This window comes from Hipposideros armiger, unplaced genomic scaffold (genome assembly GCF_001890085.2).
Source record: "Hipposideros armiger isolate ML-2016 unplaced genomic scaffold, ASM189008v1 scaffold_3, whole genome shotgun sequence".
NCBI classification, from domain to species: Eukaryota; Metazoa; Chordata; class Mammalia; order Chiroptera; family Hipposideridae; genus Hipposideros; species Hipposideros armiger.
In genome coordinates, this window is record NW_017731353.1 from 8,910,493 (window position 1) to 8,935,682 (window position 25,190).

The 25,190-nt window shown below is 57.1% G+C and overlaps 2 protein-coding genes across 6 annotated transcripts in view; both read left to right on the forward strand.

Moving 5' to 3' along the window:
- Nucleotides 1–4,314, forward strand: part of CCDC183 (coiled-coil domain containing 183) — an 11,319-nt gene extending 7,005 nt beyond the window's left edge. For 2 of the 5 annotated variants that reach the window (XM_019640397.1, XM_019640404.1), the window contains 6 exons: nucleotides 413–535; nucleotides 628–679; nucleotides 1,199–1,299; nucleotides 2,059–2,219; nucleotides 2,397–2,986; nucleotides 3,653–4,314. In XM_019640397.1, coding sequence (XP_019495942.1) covers nucleotides 413–535; nucleotides 628–679; nucleotides 1,199–1,299; nucleotides 2,059–2,219; nucleotides 2,397–2,986; nucleotides 3,653–3,777 — 1,152 coding nt within the window. In that variant the 3' untranslated portion in view covers nucleotides 3,778–4,314. The remainder of the gene's footprint in view (nucleotides 1–412; nucleotides 536–627; nucleotides 680–1,198; nucleotides 1,300–2,058; nucleotides 2,220–2,396; nucleotides 2,987–3,652) is intronic. The other 3 variants (XM_019640430.1, XM_019640412.1, XM_019640422.1) reach the window with 3 other exon arrangements.
- The window catches only part of RABL6 (RAB, member RAS oncogene family like 6), a 22,169-nt gene continuing 1,202 nt past the window's right edge, over nucleotides 4,224–25,190 (forward strand). Inside the window, exons 1-13 of the mRNA XM_019640384.1 lie at nucleotides 4,224–4,553; nucleotides 12,171–12,305; nucleotides 13,705–13,752; nucleotides 16,095–16,147; nucleotides 16,902–16,993; nucleotides 18,809–18,949; nucleotides 19,586–19,691; nucleotides 21,177–21,280; nucleotides 22,916–23,226; nucleotides 23,399–23,549; nucleotides 24,095–24,298; nucleotides 24,378–24,591; nucleotides 24,831–25,002. Of these exons, the coding sequence (XP_019495929.1) occupies nucleotides 4,424–4,553; nucleotides 12,171–12,305; nucleotides 13,705–13,752; nucleotides 16,095–16,147; nucleotides 16,902–16,993; nucleotides 18,809–18,949; nucleotides 19,586–19,691; nucleotides 21,177–21,280; nucleotides 22,916–23,226; nucleotides 23,399–23,549; nucleotides 24,095–24,298; nucleotides 24,378–24,591; nucleotides 24,831–25,002 (1,861 nt within the window). The 5' untranslated portion in view covers nucleotides 4,224–4,423. The remainder of the gene's footprint in view (nucleotides 4,554–12,170; nucleotides 12,306–13,704; nucleotides 13,753–16,094; nucleotides 16,148–16,901; nucleotides 16,994–18,808; nucleotides 18,950–19,585; nucleotides 19,692–21,176; nucleotides 21,281–22,915; nucleotides 23,227–23,398; nucleotides 23,550–24,094; nucleotides 24,299–24,377; nucleotides 24,592–24,830; nucleotides 25,003–25,190) is intronic.

Below are 25,190 nucleotides of genomic sequence, written 5' to 3' on the forward strand. Positions count from 1 at the left end.
CTGGAGGGAACCAGGTTTGGGGAAGGTGATGCATTTGTTCCTAAACATGTGGAACCCACTTTAGTGAACTATAAACGGAGCCCGCTAGGAGGCAGCCGAGAGCCCGGGCTGGAGAGAGAAATCCCTTAGCATGTGGGAGTAGCCCCGGGGCTGTGGCTGCCGCTGGGTGACTCCAGCAAGGAGTGTAACGCAAGGGAAGGCATGGCCGCTCAGAGGCCAGGCAGGAGAGGGGACGGCGGAAACCGAGACGGATGGTGGAAGCAGCTGGCATCGTGCTGTAGGAAGAACGGCATGGCCAACAGCCTTGAATGCTGTTCCCACATCTAAGATGGGAACTGAAAGCGACCACTGGATTTAGCACCACGGGAGGCCTTGCTGAGACAGACCCCCACCCGCCTCCATGTGTCCCCAGATGAACATGAGGCAAAAGGAGGCGACCTTCATTGAGGAGCGCCGGGCACGGGAGAACCGGCTCAACCAGCAGAAGAAGCTGATTGACAAGATCCACACCAAGGAGACCAACGAGAAGTACCGTGTGAGTCCCTCCACAACCTCCGCTGCGTCACAAGGAAAGGGGGCGTGGCCCCTCAGTGGGGGACGCTGCTCACCTCCCGCTCCCACCATCAGGGCCGGACCGACTTGAAGTTCTCCAATTTGATGAGCACAGAGACGCTGAATGGTAACGCTCAGCTCCCTGCCTACCCCAACCAGGGGCCCGAGAGGCCTGCCCTAGCTCAGGCCGCCCAGTCAGATCACCATGAAGCCAGGTGTGACCTGCAGCAGCTGGGGTGAAGGACACAGATACACTCCTGCCTCTCCCTGGCTATACCTTCAGAGGTCGAGAGCCAGTTTCGGGCTCGCGGCCAAGTTTGGCTGAGCCCCCAGCTTGTACACTGTAAACCACACTGGCACCCCAGGGCCCAGTCACCCAGTGTCTCCTCAGATGAGACAAGTGCAGTTCCCTGGGCCTAAGCCCCATGGAGGGCTGCTTCTGTCCTCCAGATGGGGCGGCCCTGGGGCACCCATGAAGGGCTGGGTCAGAGGAGGAGGAAGGGTAAGGTGCGGGCGACCCTGAGGGGACCCAGCTCTTGGGTGGCCTTCCCTGATGACCGGGCATGTACGGAGGCATCCAACGCCTGGCAAAGAGCTCCCACACCATTCCTGCACGCTGGCCATCCGTCCCCTCTGCTCTGCCCAGTGAGGAAGAGAGAGACCTCCAAGGAGGACATCGAATACCAGACGTACCTGACTGCTTTGGTGGAGAAAGTCAAGACCACTGTGCGGTGCTCCCACCTCTGGGTACTGCTCTCTGGAGCTCCCAGGGCATTGGGGGAAGGACGGGTGGGGTCCCTGCCTCCCCCCCCCCCCCCCCNCCACTGTGCGGTGCTCCCACCTCTGGGTACTGCTCTCTGGAGCTCCCAGGGCATTGGGGGAAGGACGGGTGGGGTCCCTGCCTCCCCCCCCCCCCACCCAAGGCCCTGGGCCAAGCCATGCAGGCACCTTTTGCGTGAATGGACACAACGCTGTGGCCCCTCACGGCTCAGAGTAGAGGGCCCTCCTGGGACACAGCTGACACATCCCAGCCACATTCCAGGGGATGCACAGAGCCACAGAATCGGAGGATCCAAACACCAAGGGCATGGCCTCCACCTTCAACCCTGTCCCCTTCCCAAACCAACAGCATCGTAATGAGCAGCCGCCTCTCCACCTGCCCCCCTTGTATTTTAATCTGATCTGGGTTTATTATTAGTAAGCCTTGAGCTGCCGTACACGGCCCCGACATAAGCTTGTCCAGCCTTGGACAAGCAGCTCAAAGCCATGCAGTCTCTTAGCAGTGGTCTCCTGTGTGTGCCTTGGGGTCAGTTGCCCTCTGCTGGTTGTGAGGATTATGGGCAGGGACACAGGGCTTCACCTGATGGTTGGTCCGTCACAAGCCCTCCGTGCCTGGCTGCAGTCGACATCATTACTTACCACTGGGAAGGACCCAGAAGAAACTAGTTCTGTGGGGCCCCTGCCCGCGTGCCCCACACCTGCTTCTCTCCCCGCTGGCCTGGCCAGGACATCACAGGCCAGTTCCTGGCTCAGAGGAACACGGAGGACAACCTGGAGCTGCAGATGGAGGACTGTGAGGAGAGACGGAGTCAGCTGGAGGCGCTGATGAAGAAGCTGGAAGCAGAGGAGACACTGCTCAAATTCCACCAGACACCCAGCTCCGTCAGGTACCGAGGGAGCTGCCCTTCTCAGGGCCACCAGCAGGCGGCTCTGCAGAGGGTCTGGGGGACCCATGTGCCCACATCCAAGGTCTTGAGCCCCTGAATTTAGCACAGCACCCAACCCGGGACGCTGGGGCCTCATCCTCAGGACTGTGCCACCTCCCTCCCCATCGTCCTCAACAGCTTTAAGTCCATCCAGGAGAAAATGAAGGACATGCTGGGCAAGGAGGAGGACAGGCTCCGGCTGGCCCACACTAACATGACCAAGAGCCAGAAGCTGCTGCTGACCATCCAGACGGGCATCGACAACCTGTACCTCCGGCTGATGGGCATCCCCCTGCCCGGAGCCCAGGTGCTGGCCCAGTGGGGAACAGGGCTTGTCCCCCCCCCCCAACAGCGTTCCTGGGAGATGAGCCCCTCCTCCTGTCTGCAGAAGGAAGCGGTGCCCCCCGACAGCCTGGACGTGCACAGCAAGCTGGCGTACTGCGAGGGGAAGCTGCTGCATCTGGCCAATAGCGTGCAGATGTTGTCCAGGACTGAGGAGGTAGCCCTGGGCCAGGGATGGGGGGGCGCCTACTCGTCCCATGTCCCCCTGGAGCTGACAGTCCACCGTGTCCTGCAGGTCAACACGAAGGTGAGGGATGCCCTGGAGTCTTCGACTCTGAAGGAGAAGCAGAACACCAGGATAAGCTTTGAGGACCTGGAGGAAGATATAATAGGCACTGTCTCAGGGCTGGGGTACTGGGCTGCCCAGCGTGGGGAGTGGATGTGGGGTGAGTGGCTGGTCTGAGCTGTGCAGGGGCAGAGATTGGGCAAGGCACTTGCCACTCGCTCCGTCTGATCTGGGCAGCTTTGAGGGTCAAGGATGGAAAGGGTGTGTCAGTTGTACCTGCAGGATTTTAATTAATGGACTTAGGACATGGAGAGGCTGGTGCCCTTGAAAGGATTTATTGATTATTATATATTCCCTGACACAGGAGCACCAGCCCCCGTCAGGAGGCAGAGAGGGGTGAGGGGGAGCTCCAGGCACTTACTGGGGTTTCTGCAGAAAAGGCAGGGTAAACAGCTTAAGATCAGCTCCTTTAAATAATTCCGGCAGGCTCGGGGTCTGGGGTCTGTACCCAGTCTGTCTGGTCCCCGGCCCTGGGATGAGTTGGCGTGCGAGTTTGATAAAGGGGGCAGGGCTCTGCATGGGTTGGTTTGCATGAAAGACACGTCCAGGGCGAGCTACCGGCCTCTTAAGAGTTGGCTAGCCCGGTCTCTCCCGGGTCTGTAAAGCCCTCAAAAGCCAGAGCATCAGGAATACAGAAAAGTAACACCGTCAACACCCTCCCCGTCTTGTGATGCGTGAACGCCGGCGGACAAACCCTGGACCTCAGGACCGCGGTCGGAGCCCAGGGTCTGCGAGCGGCTCCCTCCCTCCTCTCCCTCCTTCCTAGAAACCTTTCAGTTCGCGGACATGGACCAGAGCTACGTGCCCTCGCGGGCCGAGATCAAGAGGCAGGCCCAGCAGTTGATCGAGGAAAGCCTCAAGATAAGTAAGAAGAAGAAGAAGAAGAAGTGACCCCCGGAAGGGGGAACCCTGCCTTGGCCCCCAGCTCCCTCCCCCATGCCGGCGCTTTGTTACACAAATAAACATTTTTCCAGGACTGCTGGAGGCACCTGGGGTGGCGGGGAGACAGGAGTCTCAGAAAGTGAACTTGGGTGACGCAAATGTGGGGGATCACGTTGCGAAGACTGCGGGAAGTGGGGTGCTCGGCATGGACCCCCGGAGTCGAGGGGTGAGAGTGAGAAAAAGGGTCCAAACGGAGATGCGGACAGAGCTGTGAGCTGCTCCGAGGGCGGGACCGCGGAAACCGGGGTCCGACGCTCGGGTCTGTCTGCGTCTGCGCCGCGCCCGCCACACAAGTTTGACTCTCACCGCGCCCTGTAGCTATGCGCCTGGGTCCGCGCATGCGCATCGCCGCACCTTTTGATCCTCGCGGCTCCCGGTAGCCGCGCGTCCCGCTGAGCCGGCGCCAAGATGGCGGCGCTGACGGGCGGAGGGCTGCCGTGCCGGGGGCCGCTGGGGCCGGAGTGGAGCCGCTGCGGCTGAGCCTCCGAGCTGCCCTCGAGGCAGGCGCCCGGCCGCCGCGACGCGCGGCATGGTGCCATCCGCGCCCCGCCGCCGCCGCCGCTGCTGCTGAGCTCGCGGACGAGGGAGCGGGAAGATGTTTTCCGCGCTCAAGAAGCTGGTGGGATCGGAGCAGGCTCCGGGTCGCGACAAGAACATCCCCGCCGGGCTGCAGTCCATGAATCAGGCACTGCAGAGGCGCTTCGCCAAGGGAGTGCAGTACAACAGTGAGTACGGGGCGGGCGCGCGGGGGTCCCGCGGGGGCGGGGGGACATGGAAAGTGGGGTCCGAGGGCCCGGGCCGCTGCAACTGGAACTAACCCTGACCTGGGAAGCGTTCGGGGCCCTGTCGCGCCCCGGGGACCTCGCCGTTTGCGGGGAGATTGTGGTAGTTGCCGTCCGTCTGTTTTAAGATGTGGTGAGCTCTGACCTGCGCTGGGCACGTTGCGGGTGCTCTAGGGAGTTTATTTGGGCCGGTGGTTTGGTCCTAAAGGACCCCCGGGCCGGAAAGTGAGCTCCCCTCTGACTGATGGATCATTCCCGAGGAATGCTGGCACAATAAGAAATCTGTGTGTTTGCACAGTAAAATTTGCCCAGGCGGTTCCCGGTGCGCTCTGCGGTCCCCCGATTGGCTCAGGTGACCTCGTCTAAGAGGAATTCTTACATAACGTGGAGAGAGAGCTCTATGGTCTGTGACACTTTTTAAGGGGTGATGGGGCTCTCGGCCAGTGAACAGTGATAACCTGCAAGAGCAACGGTGAAATCCAGCTGGCTCTGGTAGTTTAAGCAGTGGGATTTCTCTATGTAGACCTGGTGTTCAGTTTGAAGACGGAATAGCAGCTACGCCACACATTTTTGCTCTCCTCCCTTTTTTAAAAGAAGTATTTGTAAGGGATGCATTTAGAAAAGCTCCAGAAGGCACAGAGACTCTTCCTTGCTGTTGTAGGAGATCTCTCTCCCTCAGCGGTTAGGAGCTATTTACGGCTGCCCCAGAGTCCAGCCCCATCCCAGTCCCGTTATAAATTATGTAAATTGTATGGCTCCTAGATGCTCACCGTCCTCTTGACCTCTTTTAAGTTTTTCCATCTTGCTGGCCTTTTCCTAGCAGTGTTTAAAGGGTTTTTATGTTCTCTGCTTTTAAGTTGTTTCCCTCTCTCAAGTATTTCCATATATGCTACATGCTTTGAGGCCTGTCTCCTCCTTTGCTACTTTAAGGGGAGCCTTCCAGTCTATGATGACATATTTTGGTGATAATGTTTGATATTAAGAAAATGATTGGACAGTCTTTTGTGCAGGTTTAAAAGAGGTCGTTGTAGATGTATTCTCACAATTTTGTATGTATTTCACATTCAGAGAAAAGTAAGTCAAAATATACATTTATACAAATCTTTAAAATCTACACTTGGATCCTTTATTTAATTTTATTACTTACAGTATTATTTTCAACTTAATCCTAGTCCTTTGGGAAAGTACTCCCATAAGAGTTGAAGATTTCCAAGTATGTGTTTCTTATAGCATGTCCTCTTGGGGCTAATAAGTCACTTTCTTTTAAATTGCTGTGATAATGAGAAGTGACATGCTACATGCAGAGTCCCAGCATACGAGTCAAATAGGATCAAAACCTGAATGAGTCACTGGACCGTACTTGTAGCTTGGAAGCCAGGTCTGCATATAGACTGGATGAAAGAGTGTTACCTGACTTGGTCTGACCCTTTTTATCTCAGGTGGACATAATTTATCAGCTGTGTTTGGTGGATAAGTTTTAACTCGGGGCAGCTTCCTGAGCGAGAAGAGGCCAGTCTTCAGGAACTGGGCAGATGGCTGTTGCTCAGGACTGTGTTCCTTACCAAGAAAGCCTCCAGACTTTGCCTTAGCCAGAGTCCTAGCCAGTCGGATCTCGGTGCTTAGAATTTTAAAACGGACTTGAGCTCTTCCTCACTAGGAAACCTTTTGAAAGGTTGATTTCAAGGTTAAAAGAGCTTTTCCTGTAGGAAATAAACAGGTAAGTTTGGCAAGTTTTTTGACCTGTCCCAGTAGGGCCGATCTGCAAGTTCCCGAGCCTTTGCTGTCCATGACATGCCACGGTTTCCTTTATAGGTTTCCCTTCTCTAGCGTTCATTTATTTAGCAAATATTTATTGAGTGTTCATTGGTGAAAACCCTGACACTAATCTCTGCCTTGCAGGAATTACGTTCTAGTGGAGGGTGGAAGACAGATAGTTTACAGTAAACGCAATGCGTAAAGAACCATGAGTAAAGAACCGTGCAGACTGTGAATAGTTAATTGCTATGGAAAACAGGTAGAACAAGGTGAGGGTGGGGACGGGCTTGGGACTTGAAATAGCTGTCAGACAGCAGGCCTGGTGAAGCAGAAGGTAGGGAGGATGAGGGGAGGGTACAGAAGGTGTGTTCTGCATCAAGGTCACAATGTAGTGAGGTCCAGAGAGAAGATCCGCAGGCCAGGCCACAGAGGTGAGGGTGACGTGGGCCTTCCGGCCATCGCAGGGACTTTGTGAATGAGAGAACTTTGAAGGGCTCTGAGCAGAAGAGCAAGCGTGTGTTGGGAGCGAGCTGTGCCAGAGCAGGGGGACCCACTGGGAGTTTGTGGTAGCCACCCTGGTAAGGTGATGGTGGCCCAGGAAAGGCCGTCATTAGGACCTCAACCCTTGCATCCTCCAGAAGTGATGCACGTTTGCATCTGAGATGAATCATATGCTTTCTTTTGGTACGAAAAAAAATGATTCCCTTTTTTTTTTTAAGATTTTATTGGGGGATTGGGGGAGGGGAACAGCGTTGGGGAATCGGGGAAGGGGTACAGACAAGTTGCTGTCCTTTTGTTCTCCAGTCTAGTTGTGGAGGACGTTGCTTCACTGGCCCATGTTGGTTTTATCATTGCGCTTTTCCCAGGTGAGGCAGATCAGTTGCTGGTCACTGGATGGCCGCTCATGGCAGCTCCACTGCAGCCTAAACCATCACCTGCGACTGACGGCAGCCCAGCTCCAGGTCGAGCTGTTGTTCACCATCTTAGCTGTAGAGGGCAGCGTCACTGGCCCTCATGTGGGATCCGAACTGGGGCCCTGCTGCTCAGAGCTGGCGTCCCAAGCCAACTCTTAACCAGCGCGCCACTCAGCTGGCCCAAAATGATTCCCTATTTTGCAGGAAATGTTTGGGGCTGTGAGTGAATTAAAGTTGAATCAAGGGTAAAAAAAAGATCCACAGTCCTGCAGTAGAGCCCCGTTTCCTGAACTGCGTCTTCACTTAGACTAAAAGGACATCTCAGAATGGGAGTTGAGTTAACCTGTTAGTAAAACAGCTAGTTTGCCGCATGCTTCTTTGGTAAAGGGCTTCTCTTATTACTTGGTGATGAATGTATCTTAATGAAAGGCTTTCTACGTGAATCACTTACTCACCTTACTTGAGCCAGTGTCTAAGGTTCTGAGAGTGATTTGACTTTTTAACTTAAAAGTAGGGAGTGGTTACTTTTTAAAACATCTGAGACCAGATCGTTTTATTTATTTCTGACATAGGGTTTCTTCCAGTTAACTTTTAAAATTAGTAAATTTCACATTTTAAAAGGATTTCAGTTCAAGTAAAACTTTTCATCCTCAAAAGCTAAAAGAGAATAGAAAACAAACATGTTAAAATTGGTAAAGATAAAAAGAAGGAGACAGCTCTAAGATTTTATCAAGACTCTGAACAGATAAGTTGTGTTTGGAAAAGAACCAAAGAGAAATTAAAACATTGACATTAAAATAGAAAAGATAGCATAACTTAACTGAAGAGAGAGTTAGTGCCTGGGAGAGAGTCGTGTGGCACAGAAATCAAGCAGGTCCCAACACATGTTGGATGGAAATGTCAGATGGAAAGAACCGCGAGGATGGAGACGAAGCCGTATTGGAAGAAAAGACTGAGGACTTTCCATAATTATGAAATACGTGAAATTCCACGACATGTAAGTCCACAGTTTTAGAAACATCCACAGCTGAACACATCCTTGGAAACTTTCAGAACATAGAATCAAAAAGAAAAATCGTAGAAGCAACCAGAGCAAAAAGTCTGTCTTCAGGGGACCAGCCAATAAACTGATAACACAACTTACAGTAACATGAGTGGCCTGAAGGAGACTCCTTGTCAGCCTGGAAATCTATACCAGGTAGCCACTATTCAGGATGAGTACGATTAAACCCATTTTTGGAAGATGGACAGCTTCCTGTGCTCAGGCTCTTGCCAAGATAGATACTGAAGGATGTATCCTAGACAAACGGAAACGGAGCTCAGAGGTAGGAGTGGGTTCACAGGGCACAAGCAGGCACAGAGATGGGCACATGTGAGTGAAGTCTAAACACGTGCTGGTTCTGTTAATCACTGTGCTGGATGTTAATATGGGGAGTGAAGAAAGAAACAAACCCCAGACGTCTGCACATCACGCAGGAGAGAGCTGATCAGAGCTCAGGCATTCGAAAACCTGTCTTATTTAGGAGGGCAGCAGAGAAATTTAACTTCACACTCTATTACAGCAAATGTGAATGTTAGAAATTTAGGAGTTACCATTCAGAATAGAAATAGATTGCAACGCTTCCAAATACGATGCAAAAAGAATAAAAAACCTTGCCTGACATGATAGAAGGCAGGGGGCTGGGGGAGCAGGGGCAGGAACTCACACTTGTCGCATGCAATGTCAGAAGTGACCCCACCTGTCCCCAGTCACAGGCGGTGGGGACAGGCAGACTCACCAGGTAAAAGAGAAAGCCTGAGGCTGGATTTTTTAAAAGATTAGGAATACCGATGTAGAAAATCATTAAAATATTAATAATAACAAATTATTACATTGGGTCCAAGTAGAATTACAGGAATGTAAGGCTTATTGAACAGAAAGTATATATTGTATGATTTTTTTGTTTTTTATTTTTATTTTTTTTTATTGTATGATTTAAAGGAGAAAAACATTGTCATCTCAATAGGTACAAGAAAAGACCTGGTAAGATTCACCACCCATTCATGATTTACAAAAACCAAATATGCCCACCTCTGAGCACACTGGGAACCTAGGGAATTTCTGTCACCTGTTTGAGGGTATCCACCAAAGCCCATAGCCGATGTGATAGTGAAACATTAAAAGCCTCCTCTGGACTAAGACAAGGACCCCTGCTTTCGCTGATCTTTTTCATCGGTGTTTGGAATTCTGCCTGGCACAAGAAATATTTAAAAATTTTTAAAAAGTGGGGGTTGGGGGCGGGTATAAGCCCCTTTTTAGGGAAAAAATTAACAAAATCAGACATGTGAGTTTCCTCTTTGTCAGCATGCTTTTATGTGTAAGAAACTGAACACTAGACTGAAAAAGGGCTTTGTCAATAGCGCCCAACTTCTATTTTGGGCAGTATGATAAAATTGATAACCTGAACAGCCCTGCCCCTAAAAACAATTTTTAAAGTTTGAATAAAACATTTAGAAAAACATTAATCCCTCACTCAGTTCTTCAGCTTGGATGAAGAGCACACAGCTGTTCACTGTCCTAGAAAGCAGAGAGGGTGGTGCTGGGAGGGCACCAGGCCGACCTTGGGAGCTGGGCTTCCATTTTCATGGGGGGGGGTGCGGGGGCAGACCTGGAGCCCCTTCGAGAAGGGGCACCTTGGGGAGGGAGGTGCCTGCACAAAGCCCACTCTCTGAGTACTTGTGGCCCCAGTTGCCCTCCAGGTGGGTTTGCCTCAAAACCGTCAATGTGGTCCCAGAAATCTCAAGTGGAGAATTTGCTGAAGGAGGTCCCTCCTGGTTGGGAGTGTTCCAGGCCGCAGGCAGGCATGTCTATCACACATACCCTCTCCTGGCTGCCACTTCAACCCCTACCGCAAGGTTGCAAGAAACCATGAGCTGCCAGTCAGAAATGAGGGAAGAAATGCACAGGAAACAAAACAAAGTCCCAGTAGTAGGAGCAGCGGTGACAGCACATCAGACCCACTAAAATCAGGACATGCAGAATATTTAAAGCACTAAAAGAGGTTTGAAAATACACTTACTTAAGAACCTGTAGGCTCTACGGAAAGACCAAGCGGACTCTGAAGAGAGCCTGCCCCCTGCAGCGAAGGTAAGAATGTGCGAGTAGGAAGTAAGAACATGAACACGATACCCCAAAGGGAGGTGTTCAGAGTAAAAGGGAGACCTGGGGACCAACACCAGTTTTGTCCCTCCCTCATTCTGGTGAGCCTGCCATCCAGGAGGTCAGGCTGCAGAGGGCCTCTCTGTCCGCCTGGCCCTCACCTCGGGGCTCCAGCCAGGCCCCCTTTGTGGGGAGCTCCATGGACCAGTGTGCTGGCTGCTGGTCAGCTTGGATTCCCCACACACACGGGCCCAGCGCGTGGCCCACAGCTGTGTTCATAGCACCAGTCTGTCTTGACTTTTATCCTAGGGCCATGTCTGTCCCCTGGCCAGAATCAGAGATCGACTGCCTATAGCCTTGAGAGCAGTAGTTCCTTGTGTCCTGTTGGGTGACACGGTAAGGTGGGTGGAAGAGACACATCCCTGAGATATGACTAGAGATGTTGAAAGTTTGAGAACAACTAATCCATTTCAGTGACTAAGGTTGGGACTTTGGGGGAACACGGAATGGGATGAGGAAGTTGGTGACTGATTTCATGGAAAAAGAAGCAGGTGTCTCCGAAAATAGAGGGGCCTTGGACTAGGAGGGGAATGGTGAGGAGAGAGAAGCTGGAGGGCCCCAGACCACCTGGCCAGGTCAGGGCACCAAGACAGCAGGGCCCCAGCGCCCTCTGCAGCTCTCTTGGTGGCCTCACCCAGCCCGACGGCATAAAGCACCTTCTACAGTCTACATGGCCTGCGAGGCCGCTTGGAGCTCCGGCCAACTGGCCAGACACCTCCCCCCACCCCTCCCCCCCCTCCCCCAGCCTACCCATCTCACTGAAGGGCACCTCCAGCATGCATTTTCATGGGCAAAAACCTCAGCCAGTTTCAACACCATTTCCCCTGAGGTCCAGTGATCCCCAAAGGCTGTCATCTCCACTCCCACACTGGCTCTGCATGGCACTCCTGCCTGCCCGCCTTCAGCATCTTTCCAGTAGACCAGATCCTGGCACTCCTGTGCCAAACCCATGCCTTCTCTCGGAGGCAGCGGGAAGCCCACACTCCTGTGTGGAGCTATGGGCTCCAGGCCCTGTAAGCCCCTGCCCCTGCTTGTCCCGCTGGCCCGGCTTGGGCTCTCCTGAACCCTGTGCTGTTATTCCACATCCACACCTGGCACACAGGCTGCTCAGAAAATACTTGACGAGAGGGCAAAGTAGAACGCGAGCTTTCTGCTGTAAGCCCACACTTATGTTCTAGAAAAGCCTGGCGTTCTGCAAAATTGTGCACTAAAAGTACAGGGCTGAGAGCAAACCATCTAGGGATAGAGGAAGCTGCCTAAGGAGCACACCCCGCCCTACCTCCAGCAGCGACCCTGACCCTGACCCTGCCAGCCCTCCTGTGTGTCCAGCTCTAAGGGAGGTGGCTTTCCTATGAGTACAAAGTCCAGTCCAAGCAGTTTATCACTCCATCAGCCCAGGAGGAAATGCCTCCCAGGTCCTCTGTGGAGCAGGGAGAGAGAGCAGAGGGCCCAGTCACCCACCGGAGCGCCCACGGGTGTGCACTGAGGGGGCACGGTGGGCTCTGGTCTCCGAAAGCTACGCAGGTGGCGGCGTCCCTCACCCCCCACCCCCGGTGCTCGGCTCCTCCCTGCTCTCCAGCCGCACAGGCTGCCCTAGGAGCAAAGGAAAACATGTGTGCCATCTGACTGTCGGGGAAGTTCAAGTTTGCCTTTGGTTTATTTACCTGATCTGCCCTTTCTCCCTCCCGCCAGTGAAGATAGTGATCCGAGGAGACAGGAACACCGGCAAGACTGCGCTGTGGCACCGGCTGCAGGGCAAGAAGTTCGTGGAAGAGTACATCCCCACGCAGGAGATCCAGGTCACCAGCATCCACTGGAACTACAAAAGTGAGGGGGGGACAGCTGCTGTGCCCTTTGCAGGGTGGGGGTCTTTCACTCCATTGCCCTTCCCTGGCCTGGCTCCTCACCACGGAGTCGTCATGGGAACCGTACATGCGTGGGAGCCCCCGACCTCAGAGGGGCTGTCATGGGGATACTCATTAAAGTTGCTTTGGGGCCTTGAAATCCACCTCTTCCTCCTTGAGACCCTGGAACGGTAAAAGCACCAGTTAAGCACGGGTAACGTCCTGGGAGAGCCGTCGCCTCCCTGGGCTGGGGCTTCTGTGCTGCTGCCCGTGTGGAGCCGCGCGTTTGCTCCGCCCGAGGAAAGGTGCCCTCCGTCCCGTTGAGCCCCATGTCTTTGCTTCAGGGTTTGTAGCGTGCCTGTCCCCGGGACCGCTTGGTGAGCAGAGCGCACCTCGTGGCCTCTGGGCGTGGCCAGAGCTGCCCGTGGGCCCCGTGGGAAGCACGGGCTGCTTTGCGTGTCAGGAAGCATGAAACATTTTAAACGTTCCTTTTCATTGAGAAGAAAAATCTAGTGGGTCAACAGCAGGACACACAGAGCCTTGGTGCAAGTTTTTTTTTTTGTTGTTTGTTTTTTTTAAAGATTTTTATTGGGGAATTGGGGGGATGGGAACAGTGCTGGGGAATTGGGGAAAGGGGAACAGACAAGTTGCTGTCGTTTTTTGTTCTTCAATCTAGTTGTGGAGGATGTTGCTTCACTGGCCCAAGTTGGCACCATCATTGCGCTCTTCTCTGGCGAGGCAGATCAGTTGCCGGCTTCTGGACGGCCGCTCACTGCGGCTGCTGGCTGCTCACGCTGGCTGCTGGCCACACACGGTAGCCCATGGCAATCCACTGCCACAGGGACTGCAGCCCACGCCGTCGCCGGCGACTCATGGCAGCCCAGCTCCAGGTTGAGCTGTTGTTCAGCATCTTAGCTGTGGAGGGCAGTATCACTGGCCCTCATATGTGGGATCCGAACCGGGGCCCTCTGGCATCCCAAGCGAGTTCTTAACCATCGTGCCACTCGGCCGGCCCTTGGTGCAAGTTTTGACTCCCACTTAGTGGAGGCCGGGCCACATCCTGGGGCACCTGCTCGGCCTCCGCGTCACCCCTGCTGACCAGCCAGGGGCTTACAGGAGCCTCTGGGCAGCATGGCAAACTCCACCCACCCACCCTTGGGGTAGAGGGGTGCACCCACTGCCGCGAGCCTCTCTGCCATCTAGGGAGGGAGTGTTCCAGGTCCCTGCACATGGAAATGCCCTGGGCAGGAGCTGGGTGCCCTTAGGGACAGCACCCAGGTCATGGCTGGTGTCTCCAGTGACACCCAGACAGCCGCTAGAAGCCCATCTTTGTGAAACCGGCAGTTCACTTGGGTACTAATGCTCATTTTCCCCCATTTCAGCCACTGATGACATCGTAAAAGTTGAGGTCTGGGATGTAGTTGACAAAGGTGAGTCATGTCTTTATTGCACGTACCTCTCTCTTTCCTGCTTTATTCATCTTGTACAGAGAAGAGCCCGCCCCCTCCCCTCTTACACCCAGCTCGTTTGCATGTCCCTGAAATCTCTGCTGGCCCGTCAGACACTGTGCATGGCGGGGACGACCAGGAGCCCTGGCCGTTGGAGGTCTGGGTTGGTGCCAGCTGTCCATTCAGTGTCTGGGTTCTGGGCCAGCTCCCCAGCATCTAGTGGACGGACGGAGTGCACAGCAGTGGCCTGTAAGGGACCACGGTCTTGGCTGTGTAAGCATCTGTTTCACCTGCTGAAACTGAGGCCAGGGCGGTGCAGGCAGACGTGGCCAGCGGAGGTGGATGGACTCCAAACCCAGAGGCCTACATGAGGCTGTTCTGGGAGCCCCTCCTGCAGTGCCGCTAGTGTAGCACCCCACTTAGCAGAGCCCCCATGAATGAGCGCCCGGAGCCCAGGATCAGCTCCCTGCTTCCAAAGCAGCCATCCCTTGGGTATCTGTGTCCACCTGGCTCTGCCTCACAGGCGCTGCCAGCGGTGGTGTCTCCATGCTCTCACAGGGGAGCGCTTGAGCTGTCGGAGACCCCAGCACACACACAGACCACCCCGAAACCACCGGCCTGTGCTGTGTGCACCCGGTGGTCAGGGGCGGTGGGCTCCCCCTTTGGTGTCTCGTTTTGTTTCCCCCTCACACTCAGGTGACAAGTCCCTCCTCTGTGACGCTCAGGGGAGCCCACATGCTTCCCTGCTGCTGAGCACAGTCTGACCTCTGACCTCTGACCTCACAGGCACACTGTAGCTGCACGCGCCCTCCAAGGGAGGCTGTGTCTTCTGTGAGCTTGTGATTTCGGGTGGAGAGCTTGCAGGCCCCTCTCCCCCCGCTGTGCTCTTTGGGGTGGGCGTGGGCGCCAAGAGCCAATTCGGTCGGCCCAGGAAGGACAGTGAGGCTGCTGATGGCAGCCCTGGGCCCTGAGCGCCAGCAGGAGCGCCAGGACACCTTAGGCCGTGAGGAGTCTGTGGGGCCTGGTGCTTCCAGAGCGTGCCTGCAGCGCGTCACGAGTTGGGACTTGGGCGCGTTTGGAAGGCAGTCCTGCGCAGCCCAGTCACTGTCCCGGGCGAAGGGAAGCCGTCGCTTGGCCAGAGCTGCCCTCCACGCCCTGGGCGCGCCCCCACCCTGCTGCCCCAGTCCCATGCCTAGCTCCAGCCGCCTAGATCTGCCCTTGTTTAGGAGGGATGTGTGTCTGGACTGGGGCCCCTATTTGGGACAGGGCCCCTTCTGAGTAGCATGTGTCCTCCGTGGTGCAGAGGCTGACACTGCCTGTCCCAGGGGACCTCCGAGGGCTCCCACTTCCTGCCTGTGTAAGGCACGAGCCTTATGGTAAAGTCAAGGGGGGCAGGCTCCTGGGACAGTCCCCTGTGGCTTGGGAAAGAGATGGGGCTGCACAGCAGGGTAAAGGTCCCCAGCTTGCGGGCCAGCGGGCACAGGGCTCCACGCGAGCCCTCAGCATCCTTGCAGCTCCGTGTCACCTGGGTCTCCTGGGGTGAGAACCTTCTTGAGTGAAGGAAAGGCGTCTTCTCTCTACCACCCTAACTTGTCACCTGTTAGATGGGGTCAGAGGTAAGGGGTTCAGGAAGAAACTGTGGAAAGAGGCAGAGGTTGGTCTTCTAATAAACAAACCCGTTTGTTCTGGGGTTTTGTTTGTTAGCTTTACCGACCTGCTGCTGTGAGACTGGGGGCCTCGAACTCCCAGGGTGAGAAGCAGTCCTTCCTCCCTGGTTGGTGATATCTCAGCTACGAAGGGGAGGGGAGGTGACAGCGGAGCAGCTCTGTTTCTCAGGCGCCACCAGAGCCAAGCCTCAGCAACTTGGGCCTTCTCAGACCCACGTCAGCTTGTCCACCCTCAGCACCAGCTCGGGGCCACCATGGCCTTCACGTCAGCCCCTCAGAGGCTGGGCCAGGCTGGCCCATGCCGGCCGGCAATGCCTTCTCAGGGCTGGGACCTTGTCAGTCCAGGAAGGAAGTGCCTGCCTCTGAAGCAGAACTCAGTGGGGCATAAGGGTGGTGTCCCCATGCAGCCGTTGAGCCCTGCTAGGCCTGCCCGGTGCCTTCAAGGCCTGGCCCAGGGGGCCCTTTCTCCAGGTCGGAGCTGCCAAGGAGGCCTCACTGGGGTCTGAGCCGTGTCCTGCTGTCAGCAGGGCTCCCAGGGTCTCCAGTCAGTGTGGCGCCTACTGGAGCTGGGAGCTGGGGCATGGGGGGGGTGGGACACAGGGAGGCCATCCTTGGGCCCGGTGATTCTACCCACTAATTTTCGTGTCTTTCAATAAGGAAAATGCAAAAAGCGAGGTGATGGCTTGAAGATGGAGAACGACCCCCAGGAGGTAAGCTGTGTCCTGCCCTGTGACACCTGTGAGACCCTATGCAGAGCTTGAGTGACCTGAGAGGGCTTAGGTGAACTGGCCAAATTTTATATCCCCATCACAGAGGCCTCAACCCTTAAAAGCACAGGACATGCCTTTAAGCTGTGACCCGGGCACACGTGGTTAGGGGCGTGGCTCCTGGGGGCTCTCACGTAGTCACGGCCCTTGACACAGAAGTCGGGGTCAACCAGTACTCTCCGTTCCAGGGGCGCTTTTCAGGTGTTTCCGAGGGCCCTGCTCTGTCCTCCTGTCCGTAGTCGGCCTCCTGCCTCCCCTTCATGTGAGGAAGTTTAAGTGACCGCCTGGCCAGGTCTGCCACCCCAACCTGAGTGCTCTAGAAGGTTCCCAGGGCTGCAGTGCACTACTTGCCGTGGGGCTCTGGTTGCCCGGCACCCTCACCCTTCTGAGTGCTGGCGAGTTTGGGACTCTGAGGTTGGGGTGCCGCTGGTGGGTAGTGGAGAATAGCCCCCTAGGGCGGGGGCAGAGTGATGTGGCCCCAGAGCCTGGAATAGTTACTGCCAGACCCTTCGAGGCAAAGCTTTCCTACCCATACTAGATGACCTTGTGTTTACGTGTTTTTTCCCCAAAATGAAACGAGCTGGTGTCTTTTCAGATGGTAAAAGTCCTCTCCAGCCTTTTCCAAATGTGGGTTCCCTCCTGTGGGACCCTGCCCGGAGCACTGACTCATGCCCGTCTCCCCCCACCCTGCACGCAGGCGGAGTCTGAGATGGCCCTGGACGCCGAGTTCCTGGATGTGTACAAGAACTGTAACGGGGTGGTCATGATGTTCGACATCACCAAGCAGTGGTATGTAGGGGCGCTGGCTGGCAAGCACCACCACGGCTCCTGGCACCTCCCCACCCCACCCCAAGGGCCACCCCGTGGCTCAGCACATGGTGGTTTCACCAGCATCCCCGCTGGTGCCAAATCTCTCGAGGGCCAGCTGTAAGCCGTGTGTACACTGGCGGTTTAGCCATGCAGAAGCCCAAGCCTAGATGTCTGTGGGCATCTGCACGTGCGGGCATGGGGCTAGGTGGGGAGCTGTTCCCATCTGCATGGAGGGCAGGCTTGCTCAGGGTGGTGTGGCCAGGTGTGCACCTTCCTAAAATCAAGTGGCCACTTGTGTTGGGGGCTCCTGGGATCCCCCATTCTTTAACTCATGGTAGGAGGATACACAGCTAAGGCTCATCCCAGTGAAAGGCTCCAGAGTGAGATTGGCGGGGGGTTGCCAGGGTGAGTGCGGGGGTAGCCTCATGGCCAGGCCTTCCCTGGGCCACTCTGCTGCCACCCAAAATGACAGTCGTCAAGAGGAGCTGACAGCAAGCAGCATGTTTACAAGCAACCTGTGGGGTGTTGCCCCGCCTTTTACTCTGCTTTTCGAGGGTGACTGTTATTACTGCATATGGAATGCATGCTTGCTGTAGAAAAATTCGGAAATGCAGAGAAAAACAGAGCCCGTCATGAGATTTGCACTGTGGTTGTGTGGTAGAGCCCAGCCAGGTCTCCTGAGCGTTGCACATGCACGTTCTCTGCAGAACTGGGACATTGCAGATGACACTCTTACTGAGGGGCACGTCCCCTACTGCCCAGCTGTGCTGCCCTGCAGGGACATACCTCCCAGTGCGGACTGACCACCAACATGCGTGACTCCCCTGGGTGGCAGCAGGCAGCATGTTGGAGACACGCGTGGAGTGGGATGGCAGAGCGCACACGTCACAGACACATCTGGGGCTTCGCCAGGGGAGCCCGGCGTGCGTCCTTTGGAAGCTGCCCTGGCCATTTGGCCCAGGGAATCAGGCGCTTCTCCTGTGTCGGCATACACTCGGCCTCCGAGCATTACCGGAGCGCCTTGTAGCCTTTGCTGGACAAGCAGTGACCCAAAGTAAAAAAGAGTGATGCAGGAAAGCTACGGGCGGATGAGCTAGGGCCACCTGTGCCTGTGAAGGATGGGAGACAGGGCAGGAGGGCCCGAGGAGGTGGTGGCAGACATATGTCCACGAGGTCATGAGACCTGGGCACAAGTGTCTGGGGGGCAGGTGGTGCCAGCTGGGGAGCCCAGGCACTTCTCGAGCCCTGGGATCCCCAATAGTTTAAGTACGTGGTAAATAAGGTAAACCCAGGCCGCAGACACGGCGAGTGCTGTGCCTCTGATTCGCGCGTGCTTGCTCTGCATGAGGAAGTGTCCTCACACTCCCATTAGTTACACCTTGCGTGCCATTTGGAAGGTGGTGTGTGACAGCCCTGTTAGACTGAGTGACCGTCAGCCCCACAGGTGTGGGCCGTTTCAGGGGACCATGCGAGGCCCCAAGTCCACTGAAGAGCAAAGCACTGAGCAAGAAGGGACACCTCAGAGAGCCCCATGGGCCACAGCCATGACCTGCGGAAGAGTTGTGAAAGAATACCGCAGGAAGGGGACTCACGAGCAGCTGGAAACGGGCAAAATCCAAAGGCTGTTCGGTGGGGCAGAGGCGGCGTGACACCTGAGGAGGGCAGGGCACGCGTGCTGGTGAGGGAGGGTCCGGCACGCCCCCCCACGCTGCCCTTCACACCCTGTGCACGCGAGGGCCCTGGTGTCCGGCGTGTTGGGCTGCAGCTCAGGCGGGTCTCCTCCGTGCTCTGAAGGACCTTCAGCTACATCCTGCGGGAGCTCCCGAAGGTGCCGACCCACGTGCCCGTGTGCGTGCTGGGGAACTACCGCGACATGGGCGAGCACCGCGTCGTCCTGCCCGACGACGTGCACGGCCTCATCAACAGCCTGAACAGGTGAGTGCCGTCGACCAGGGCCTTGGACCTGGGTTCCTGTCACCTTGTGGGTGACCCCTGCTCCTGGCCTCCCATGTGCTCCATCCGCAGCCAGCTCCTCTGCTATAGGGCCCCGCCCTCCAGTCCCGTCAGGTAGACTAGTGCCATCTTCAGGCAACCGGCTAGGCCTACCTGAGTGGAGGGCACGCCCCCCCACCCCACCCCACCCCCGGGGCCATGGCGCTGAGGTGGACAGTGGGGTTGAGCGTGGAACACAGACGTGGACCTGATGGGAGGGCCTTCTTGGTCACACCCTGGGCAGTAAGGTCTGGAGAGTGAGTAGCAGATGGCAGGACCACTCTGCACCAGTGACCTGGGATTGAGGACCCGGGGTGGCAGCTGGCTTCCTGGCAGCGAGCAGGCCCGGGAGGGGAGGGCATGTGGGCCCAGTCCAGTCGTTGCCCACTGGGCACTCAGCTGAGCGGGGCCCCCTGAGGCTTAGGTCTAGGCCAAGGGACCGCAGAGCCACTGGCTCTCCTTTCTCTGGGGTCGGTCGGCTACAGAAGGTGGCTCAGATGGCCGGGGTGTTCATCCCGGATGGGCCGTGCCGCGCTGCCCAGCACCACGACTGTCCCGCGTCTGTCCTTTCTCGAGCAGGCCCCCAGGCTCGTCGTACTTCCGCTACGCCGAGTCCTCCATGAAGAACAGCTTCGGCCTGAAGTACCTTCATAAGTTCTTCAACATCCCGTTTCTGCAGCTCCAGGTGAGCCCGCCTGCGGGTGGGGACAGGCTTCTCCCGGGGCTCTGGCACAGGGACGGCCAGCTTCCGAGCCTGAGGAGGCAGTTTGGCAGTTAGCTTAGCGTGCAGTCACTGGTTGGAATTATGCTGGCACTGGTGGCCCTGGGACAGCTTGCCCTGTCCCCTCCCCTCTGCCGGGTTGGCATGGGACGGGGGCCTCTCTAGAACCACAAACAGCAGGAGCACGTGGGCGTCCTAAGGCATCCTTCTCAGGCTGAGAACCGGACGCCTGGACCAGCTGTCTGCGCTGAACTGTACCATGGCCCACCCCTCTTCACCATGGGTGCCCACGCCACGCCCCAGCTCCTCTGAGCCCCTTGTGGGTGGGCCAGCCACCCCCACTGTGGACCTGCTCCTCTCAGCAGTAGCTGTGGGGACTGTCCTGAAGGTACCCAGCCTCCCGCCTAGATGTCCCACGCCCCCTCCCTCTGCTGTGCAAATGCAGCCTCAGGTTTGCAGCCCACTGGGCCTACGTGCCACACCTGCTGCTTTTATAAACTTGGTGGTGGTGGTGATTCTTTTGTTTTTGTTGTTTTGTTTTTCTTATTTTTGTTCATTCTCGTTTTGGCAGTGATTCTTAATTGCAGAGATGGGCAGAGGGTTCTGTGCCCCTCACTCAGTGTTGGCCCGTCCCATTTGCACGATGAATTGTCAAAACCATGGAACCGCAAGGCTTTGTCCGCCTTCTGCACCTCTGGGGTCCTTGTGTCCCACCACATACAGCAGTCACTTTACTTGGCACATGACATCCTTGCTGCTTGTCACCAGGGTGTTGAGCCGCGGCCCCTCTGCAGCTGCAGTAGCTTCCGCTCTTTCTCCAGGAGGACGGGGAACTTGCTGGGGAGACTGGCAGTCCTCCTTTCCTCTTGCCATTTTGAAAGAAACGCGGACCCTGCTGGCTGACCTGGGTGATGGTGTCCCCACTTAGGTGGGGGCCGGGTGTCACTGCACACCTGGTGTCGCCCTCTGCCATTCTTAACAAACGCCTTTAATTTTTTACCTGAGTGACATGCACACAAACCCCAGGGACAACACCCTGGGTGGGTTCTGATGGTGGCCCCACACTCCCTGTCTCAGGCCGTCAGTGCCATGTGGCGCCAGACCAGTGGCAGAATGTTCTGTAGGGGATTGCACACGTGAGAGCTGAGTTCTGGTACAGGCGGGGGGCCGTGTCCACTCGGCGTGGAAAAGCAGATGGCAGGAAGACTGTTTTCAACAAATGTTGGGGCTTCTTAAACCTCGGGGGCACCTCATGTCATCGGGCCATCTCTGGCTGGTCTGTTCCAGCACTGACATCCGTCCTCGTAGCCACACTGAGTGACTTAAGTGTCAGCGGTCATGCCTCAGGTGCCATTCAGTTCAAGGGCCACCCAGATGGGGTCGCGAGGCTGGAGAGGGGCCGCTCGCTGCAGCAACACCCTACTCAGGCCTCTGTTTTCCTTCCTTCAGAGAGAGACACTGCTGCGGCAGCTGGAGACGAACCAGCTGGACATCGACGCCACACTGGAGGAGCTGTCGGTGCAGCAGGAAACCGAGGACCAAAACTACAGCATGTATGTCAGCCGGGGGCTAGACCCACAGGCGGGGCTCGGGAGGCCCCACGTCCCCTCGATCTGTCAGCCTGGGGGACTTGTGGGACTCAAAAAGCCAAGTCATTTCAGCCACGAAGGGCTGAGCAGCTGCACGGTCCAGGCCCCGCAGGGCGGATGAAGGTGGGCCTGGCTGTGCCGGGAGGCCTGCAACTCTCTCTTCCCTGTGTCAGGTTCTCTATTATTAATGTGTAACAATAAAACATTTAGAGTAAAAGAAGCGCTTGTCTAGAAGTGGGTTAAAGTTTAAGTGCAGCCCACCTGACCTTGGGAAGAGAGACCTGGCTCCAGAGGCACCAAGGCCCTGCCACCCGCTGCCCACGGAGCAGTGTGGGGCTCTGAGTTGGTGGGCATAACCAGAGATGGTTGCTCGGCTCCCGCCCCAGACAGCCACCTGGCCATGGGGACATAGGCACACAGGAGGTACAGCTGTTGGCGCTGTGCCTCTATCCAGTCCAGCACGCCTGTTGGCCGCCTGTCTGGCCAAGGCTGCTGTCTTTCGGAGCTCCGTTTCCCAGGATGACACCAGCACAGAGCAGGGCCTTCAGAGAGCTCCTTGACCTTGGGAGGGTTGGGGTGGTAGAGACCTGTGGGCGGAACAGAACCTTCCGCTCTTTGATAGGGTTAGTGTTCACACCTGGGCATCGCCCTGGCCCTGCCTGGGTGCCAGCAGCCTGTGCAGTCCTGCGGAGAAGGCCGAGAGGGGAACATCTGTGCCCTGTTGGAGTCCCCGGGGTGTCCGCAACTGTTGGGGGACCGGGAGACACTTGTATTTCAGGGCAGGCGAAACCCTGAGCTACCTCTAAAGACACGTGGTTCCCAAAGAAAGCACCAAAATGTCAGGGTCCCAGGAACGCTGGTTCTGGCTGCGGCCCTGATGGGACCCTGGCACCTTCCAGCTCCCCCAGCAGGTGTCTGTCCCCTGGGAGACTCTCAGAAGGGCCTTGGGTCTCCCTGGATCCAGACCTGGCTGTTGGCTCTAGAAACAGCAAGAGTGAAAGGCAGGAGTCGCCCCAGAGGGAGCCCTGCACAGGAGCTGCCGCCCTGGCTGCCACACAGGTTTCCTCTGACACCTTACACATCCCCAACACCCAGCACGCTGACCCCCGGGACATGGCAGTCTGGGCCAGTGTCCCACCCTTAGGAGATGGGGTCTGGCTGAGGACTGGACCAGTCTGTACTCTACTCCCAGCCTGTGTCAAACCCGAACCCCAAAATCCCAACCTAGAGGTGAGGGCAGCCAGCCCAGATACCCCCTTCCCGGCCCCCAAGGACCCAGGCAGGCAAGCAGGGGCCAGCTCCTCCTCCAGACCCGTGTGAAAGCCCCCTTCAGAGGACGAAGGCCTTCCTACAAGCTTAGAGAACACTGTCGTCCTCAGCCCAAGGACAACGGCTTGGAGGCTCAGTCCTGCCAATCGGGAGGGGACCTCCAGCCCCAGCCCCCTCGCCCAGACACCTTCCCAGGGATGTTCTGCTTGATGCTATGGGGCGCAAGAGCTGCTGAGCCTGGGGACAGGGACCCCGCTACCACCATCGCTGTCAGCCAATGAGGAAGAGACGAGGAAGCAGGATTCTTACTCCTGCCCTGTGTCCCCCCAGCTTCCTGGAGATGATGGAAGCGCGCAGCCGCGGCCATGCGGCCCCACTGGCGGCCAATGGGCAGAGCCCGTCCTCAGGCTCCCAGTCCCCTGTGGTGCCTCCAAGTGCCGTGTCCACAGGGAGCTCCAGCCCCAGCACGCCCCAGCCGGCCCCACAGCTGCCCCAGCACACCCCCTCGGCCTCCCCAACATCCCCCACAGAGGCTCCGCTGCCCGCTGCACACCCTGTGGCCCCCACCCCACCGAGACGCAGCATCATCTCCCGGCTGTTTGGGACCTCGCCAGCTGCTGAGGCTGCCCCTGCGCCCCCAGGTAGGCTCCAGGTGTGGCCCCTCGGGGTGTGGGCAGTCAAAGTGGTGGTTGGTGCTGTGGCCTTGGCCCTGCGAGCTCCCCCAGCTTGGGACAGGGTCCCTTTCTTCCTGGGTGGGCAGCTTGCTGTTCCAGTCACATCATCCCTGTTTGCGTCCTGGCCCTGTGGGCACAGATCCGGAACCAGCTGCAGAGGCCCCAGCGAAAGTCCAAGGCGTGGAGGATTTTGTTCCCGCAGATGGCCTTGACCATGGCTTCCTAGACGACACAGCCCCCCCGAAGGATGAGAAGAGAGTCGGGGCTGAGGTCCCTCAGGACAGTGACAGGTGAGGGTGGCACTGGGCCTGTGCCCTCTGTGGCACTGCCACAGGCAGCAGCTGCCCTTCTCAGCCTCAGCCACAACTGCACATTCCTGCATGTGCATATCCCACGTCACCATGTCTAAATATGCAAAATGACAGAATGAAGCCAGCGCCATGTTCCTACCCAAGTGTCTAACGCCATCTGTGGGCCCCACCCTTCACCCACCACCCTGCAAGAGATTAGCAGGCCCAGCTGGGCTGCTGTGCCACTCCTGGCATCTCCAGCCCCCTCTGCTGCCCCCCACGGCCTCTCCCACCAGCCTGGCCTCCATGCTGCTGCAGCTTTTGCCACAGCAGTGGGACCCCTCCACAAAGCAGTCCCGCAACCACTCTTGAAGCAGGTCCCTGTTTGCAATCTGTGTCCCCACAGAACCGTGAGCACCAAGGGCAGCAGCCCCACAGTGCACACTCCTGGTGCAGAGGGGACCTCCAGCGCCTGTGGATGCCCGAAGTGTTGGGGAGTTCAGTACCCCCTCGTGACCTCTAACCACCCTGCCCCTCCTTTGCAGCGATGGGGATACCCCAGGAGGAAACCCGATGGTGGCAGGTTTCCAGGACGATGTGGACCTCGAAGATAAGCCACCTGGCAGGCCCCTGCTACCCACAGGCCCCGCCCCCAGGGAGAATATCCCTCTTTCCATTGAGGAGGTAGCAGGGCACCCCAAGGCCACTGTCTTGGCCCCCCAGAAGTGTGCGGAGCCAGAGACCAAACGGTATGTGGAGGCGTCATCAGGGGAAGGGACCCTCGGGTGGGGCAGCTGCAGGGCCCCTGACCAGCTCCTTGTCCGAAAGGTCCTCCACAAAGGCCTTGAGGCCGCACAGGAGTGCAATTCCCAGGGATGCGGGGCCGCGAGGGCCTCCTGCTGAGGGCTCCTCTGGAGGGCACCCAGATGGGAAGGACGCGTCTTCAGAGAGCGACCCTGAGGGGCCCATTGCCGCCCAAATGCTGTCCTTTGTCATGGACGACCCCGACTTTGAGAGCGACTCTGACACTCCCAGGAGAGTGGTGAGGAGCCCCGAGGACACACGCTGGGCAGGGTGTGGCAGGAAGGCGGTGAGGGTGGAGAATGCTGGGCGGCCTGCGTACCTGTTCCCCAGAGCCCAGGCCTTGCCGTGGCCCAGACCCAGGGTCAGGTGTGGGACCCCTTGTCACCTGCCTGGGAAATGGGGGAGCCTAACTTGAAGAGTCCTGTGATGGAGGGACCTAGGGTGGCAGCCTGACCTGCCCGCTCGCTCCTCCTCCAGGATGAGTTCCCGGTACGAGAGGACCTCTCCGACGTGACTGACGAGGATGCTGGCCTTGCCCAGCCGCCCCCACCCCCCAAGCCCCCCGTCTCTTCCTTCCGAGTGAAGAACGACGCGGATCTGTTCGGGTTGGGGCTGGAGGAGACAGGCCATAAGGCGAGCAGCAGTGAAGGTAGCTGGGGGCCTGCTCGTGTATTGTCCCTGTCCCCATCGTGCTGAGTGGTGACACGCTGGGGCACGTTTCTGACCCCTTATCTGTCCCCCCGGTGGGCATAACCAGAGATGGTTGCTCGGCTCCCGCCCCAGACAGCCACCTGGCCATGGGGACATAGGCACACAGGAGGTACAGCTGTTGGCGCT